Source organism: Oratosquilla oratoria, chromosome 13 (genome assembly GCF_046742065.1).
Source record: "Oratosquilla oratoria isolate Oo_2021 chromosome 13, ASM4674206v1, whole genome shotgun sequence".
Lineage (NCBI taxonomy): Eukaryota > Metazoa > Arthropoda > Malacostraca > Stomatopoda > Squillidae > Oratosquilla > Oratosquilla oratoria.
Genome location: NC_134789.1, coordinates 67,002,304 through 67,006,167, shown reverse-complemented (window position 1 = coordinate 67,006,167; position 3,864 = coordinate 67,002,304). Strand labels below are relative to the sequence as shown.

Sequence of the window (3,864 nt, the reverse complement as noted above, 5' to 3'; positions counted from 1 at the left end):
ACGTAACGTCTCTTCACATACCAGCCGCCCGTAACAATATATATAAATATATATATGTATATATATATAGTATATATATATATATATATATACATACATATATATATATATATATACAGTATATATATATATAATGGAAAAATGTTTGGTTCGACGTGTGACAGTCTCAAATACAAAGGACTTCAATAGATAGATTTTGGCAACAGTAGTTGTCCTATACGTCTTGATCTATTGGTTTGAACCGATAAGGATAAAACACGTATTTGTCTGTGTGGGCACAAAGTAGACTGGGATGCGCAGTAGTCCAGTGGACCCCGGGACTCACTGCGGGCATGCGGCGTTGGTTCCCGACAGAACTGGACAGGGAGGGAGGTGATTCAACGTTGGCTTGAGAAAAGAAAGTAGCTTGCCTTAGGGGCTTCTCACTTCCCACTGCTTGGCAGTGGGATGGTGGCTTTTATGAGTTTACACTTCCAGAAAGTTTTAAAGTTCACATTGTGTTCGATGTTATAGCGTTAACTCAAAGAATTATATCTTTGGAGGTGGGCGTCCTCCAGTTTGTCTTAGGTATATTGGAACATCACATAACAATCAGATGTTTATTAGACAATTTACAAACAGGGACAGACTCTTTGATTCTCAAAGATTCTTTGCTTTAGAAGCAATGAAAGGTACAGAAATGTGTTTTGCCGTTTATTTTTGTCATGACTATTACCCCCACAGATAGCTCTGTCTGTTTCCATGGTCACAAAAATGGTTATTTATAGAGCCAAGTTAGGAGTCACTGGAAACGAGTAGATTTCTGAAGTGGCTCTTTTATTCCTGGTGGAGGGGCACTCCGTCAAGGGTGGCGTCGGCAACGAAACCTGAATCTCCTTCAACACTGAAAAGAAGAACATTAAATGAAACTACTCTCATGCAATTGGAAGCCAGTGGCCCTCTACACAAAGTCCACAGGCTCCCCACTTACCCTAGGAATCCATCGGCCCTTGAGCCTGCAGGATCACGCTGATGACAAACTATTTAACTTAACCTTAAGGTAATTTGTAGCAAGTTAAGAAACAGAACTTTTAAACGAGATGTCAAAAAATATATAAGTTGGGAGAGCCATTGACGTGCCACACTCGGCAACTAGCCCACGGGGCTGAGTACTTACGTATAGGTGACGACGAGCTTCTTCCCGTCGGGGAGGAGGACGTTGTAGGAGCCCTGTGTGCTGTCACCCTCACGGGCTTCATTGTGGCCGAAGTCGTTGCCACTTTCGGCGTCAAGGACGCTGTACTCGAAGCTGTAGCTGGGCTGAAACAAAAAACAAAAGTCCATCCTTTACTCCTGAGGACAAGGAGGGAGAAGAACATAAATATCAAATGTCAACGGTTAAGGTAAACAAAGAAGGAGGGAAGGAAGGGGAAATACTCACGGAAGGACCCTCGGGCCGGCCAAAGGCGACTGCGACCAGAGCCAGGAGGAGCACCAGCTAAAACGAAACACATTCAGGTTACAATCTTCATTTTTTTTCAACTTATAAACGGTTAACCGCAAAGCAAGATAACCAGTCGTGAAAGGGGAATATCCTCACCCCTTTCACTTCCATACAATCTCTTAGCCTTCCATCCTCATCTCCTGTCTACTCAATCACACCTACGGATATACAAAAAACAGGTATATCCACTTCACTTTCTTTCATGTTTTCTCAATTATCTGTTTAAAGTAATTACCAGACTTACACGCTCCCTTCCTTTATGAAATCTATTTCTCTCATTATCCTGTACTATAACCCTTCTATAAACTTTACTGGAATGTTTGAATGAATGCATCCTTTTCTCTTTGAAGTTGGTATTATGCATGCTTTCTTAAAGTCCTCAGGTATCTTCTCCCTACCTCGTAACATATATTACATAACATTTTCTACCATCCTCTCGTTGCTTTAACCCCCTTTTGATAATCTTCACACGTTTATTTTATTTCAAATTTGCCACTGCATCCTCCATTTCTCTTCTACCATATTAGCCCAATCATCTTTCCCTCTGCTTCTCATTTCACCTTTCTCCAGCGTCTATACTTCTACAGTACTTCCATACCCTCATTCACATTAACAGTTGAAAGTCCACCTTTCCCCAACCTCAACTTTCTCTGTCAACTGTCGTCCGTTCTTATCATTGATCCTACACTTCCTTTAGCTTTCTCGCTTTGTTCCCCTACCTTTAGTTAAGAGTGATAAGTGTGAAGGTGCAGCGAGCGACCTGAACGAGGCTGAAGAGCCAAGTTGAACTAGATAACGAGAGACTGGAGTCGTCTCAACGATAAGACGGGCCCTATGGACAGATGAAGTCTTCAGAATATCCCGAACGAGGTGGAACTATGTTTGCGAGAACTGCGCGTCCAATGAGGCACGTGTAATGAGATGAACATTGAAAAACCTCTGCATTATAGGACCAGGTCAGAGTTCCTGGGCTCCCACAGCCAACCCTGAAAAGTTTTCCAAGTCCGACGACAGATTCCTCGATCTTCGAAGGGAGACTTGCGTGCTACAGTGAAGAAACACACCATGGTACCCACCTTGTAGTCCATGTTGCAAGTTTCAATGGGGAAGATGCGTGAGTTGCAAGCGCTATGAGGAGGACTGTCACACTTGATACAGATGTCCGGGACTGCCCGCTTTTATTCAGTTTCTTCCCGCCCCCGGGCAAGGTGAACTACCGGGGCGTTTCCCAGAGTCCAGTGAAGCATCCTTGCAACGTAAGCCCCCTCCCACTCCAAAAAGAAAAAAATAGATCTCAACCACTCATGTGTATGGACTTGCGATAAAAAATTTAGCTTAGCTGGCGCCAGATTTTTTTTTTCTCCTTAGGGAAAAAGAGAGAACCTATCTTGGGAGGGACGGCAGTAGCAACGGTTCCTCAGATTTTTTTTTTTTCTTTTTTTGTCTTGAGATTTCGGTCTCCCAACCCCTTTTCGGGGAGGTTTTTCTTGGCTTTATAAACAGATTTAATTTCTCCACAAAGACTGGACCGTTTTGTTCAGTTGTAGGAGTATTTCTGAACTAAGAACCCAAATGGTTCTTGTTCCAGTTATGTAGTTGGTCTGTTCCAGGACAACCGGTCTTGTACAGGACAGTCATAAGCCTTTTACAGGGACTCAGTAACTTGAGATTTATAGTTTTCCCTGCCCCTTTGCTGCGCCTATTTACTACACTATATCTTTACCTCTCTGATTATTTCGCCGTCGAGATTAGTTATATCTTCTTTTTCTTCTCCTTCTTCTTCTTCTTCTTTTTCTTCTTCTTCTTCTTCTTCTTCTTCTTCTTCTTCTTCCTCTTCTTCCTCTTCTTCTTCTTCTTCTTCTTCTTCTTCTTCTTCTTCCTCTTCTTCTTCTTCTTCTTCTTCTTCCTCTTCTTCCTCTTCTTCTTCTTCTTCTTCTTCTTCTTCTTCTTCTTCCTCTTCTTCTTCTTCTTCTTCTTCTTCTTTATTCCTTGAAGAAAAAAAAAATCTTCATTCTATTAAGTGATAAGATCAGAAAGTAGTTACTAGTCTTGTATCTACTGCTTCCCTCCTCAGTTTTGTTTTTGTTGTTGTTTTTTCTCCATTTCTCCCTATCCTCCTTTTATTCCTCCTCTTCTTTTTCTTTCCTTTCCCTCTCCACCTATCCTCTTTATTTCTTCTCTTTTTTCCCCTTAGAATTTCGGAACTGGGCTTAAGTCCTCCAATCCTTTCTCCTTACGTTGTTTTGACGCTGTTCTCCTGAGCTCGCATCTTCACACATTGCAAACCATGATCATCATCATCCTTATCTTCCTCGTGCTTTCAAGGTCATTTGTAACCATGTATTTAGTTTAACCCCTTACGCCCCAAGTGACACACTTTC

At 42.0% G+C, this 3,864-nt stretch overlaps 1 protein-coding gene across 1 annotated transcript; it reads right to left on the bottom strand.

Moving 5' to 3' along the window:
- Positions 1-585: 585 nt before the first annotated feature.
- Positions 586-2,627, bottom strand: LOC143032156 (cuticle protein 7-like). Its single transcript, XM_076196623.1, has 4 exons — positions 2,560-2,627; positions 1,421-1,477; positions 1,157-1,299; positions 586-883 (listed from the first exon to the last, which is right to left on the bottom strand). Exons 1-4 carry the CDS (start codon positions 2,569-2,571, stop codon positions 817-819), a joined length of 279 nt encoding a protein of 92 aa, XP_076052738.1. The 5' UTR covers positions 2,572-2,627; the 3' UTR covers positions 586-816.
- Between the last annotated feature and the right edge of the window lie 1,237 nt (positions 2,628-3,864).

Coding starts and splice junctions, on each gene's coding strand:
- LOC143032156 (XM_076196623.1), bottom strand. Junction 1,300..1,420: donor GCCGGCCCGAGGGTCCTTCC/GTGAGTATTTCC, acceptor TTTTTGTTTCAG/CCCAGCTACAGCTTCGAGTA. Junction 884..1,156: donor AAGCTCGTCGTCACCTATAC/GTAAGTACTCAG, acceptor TCTTCTTTTCAG/TGTTGAAGGAGATTCAGGTT.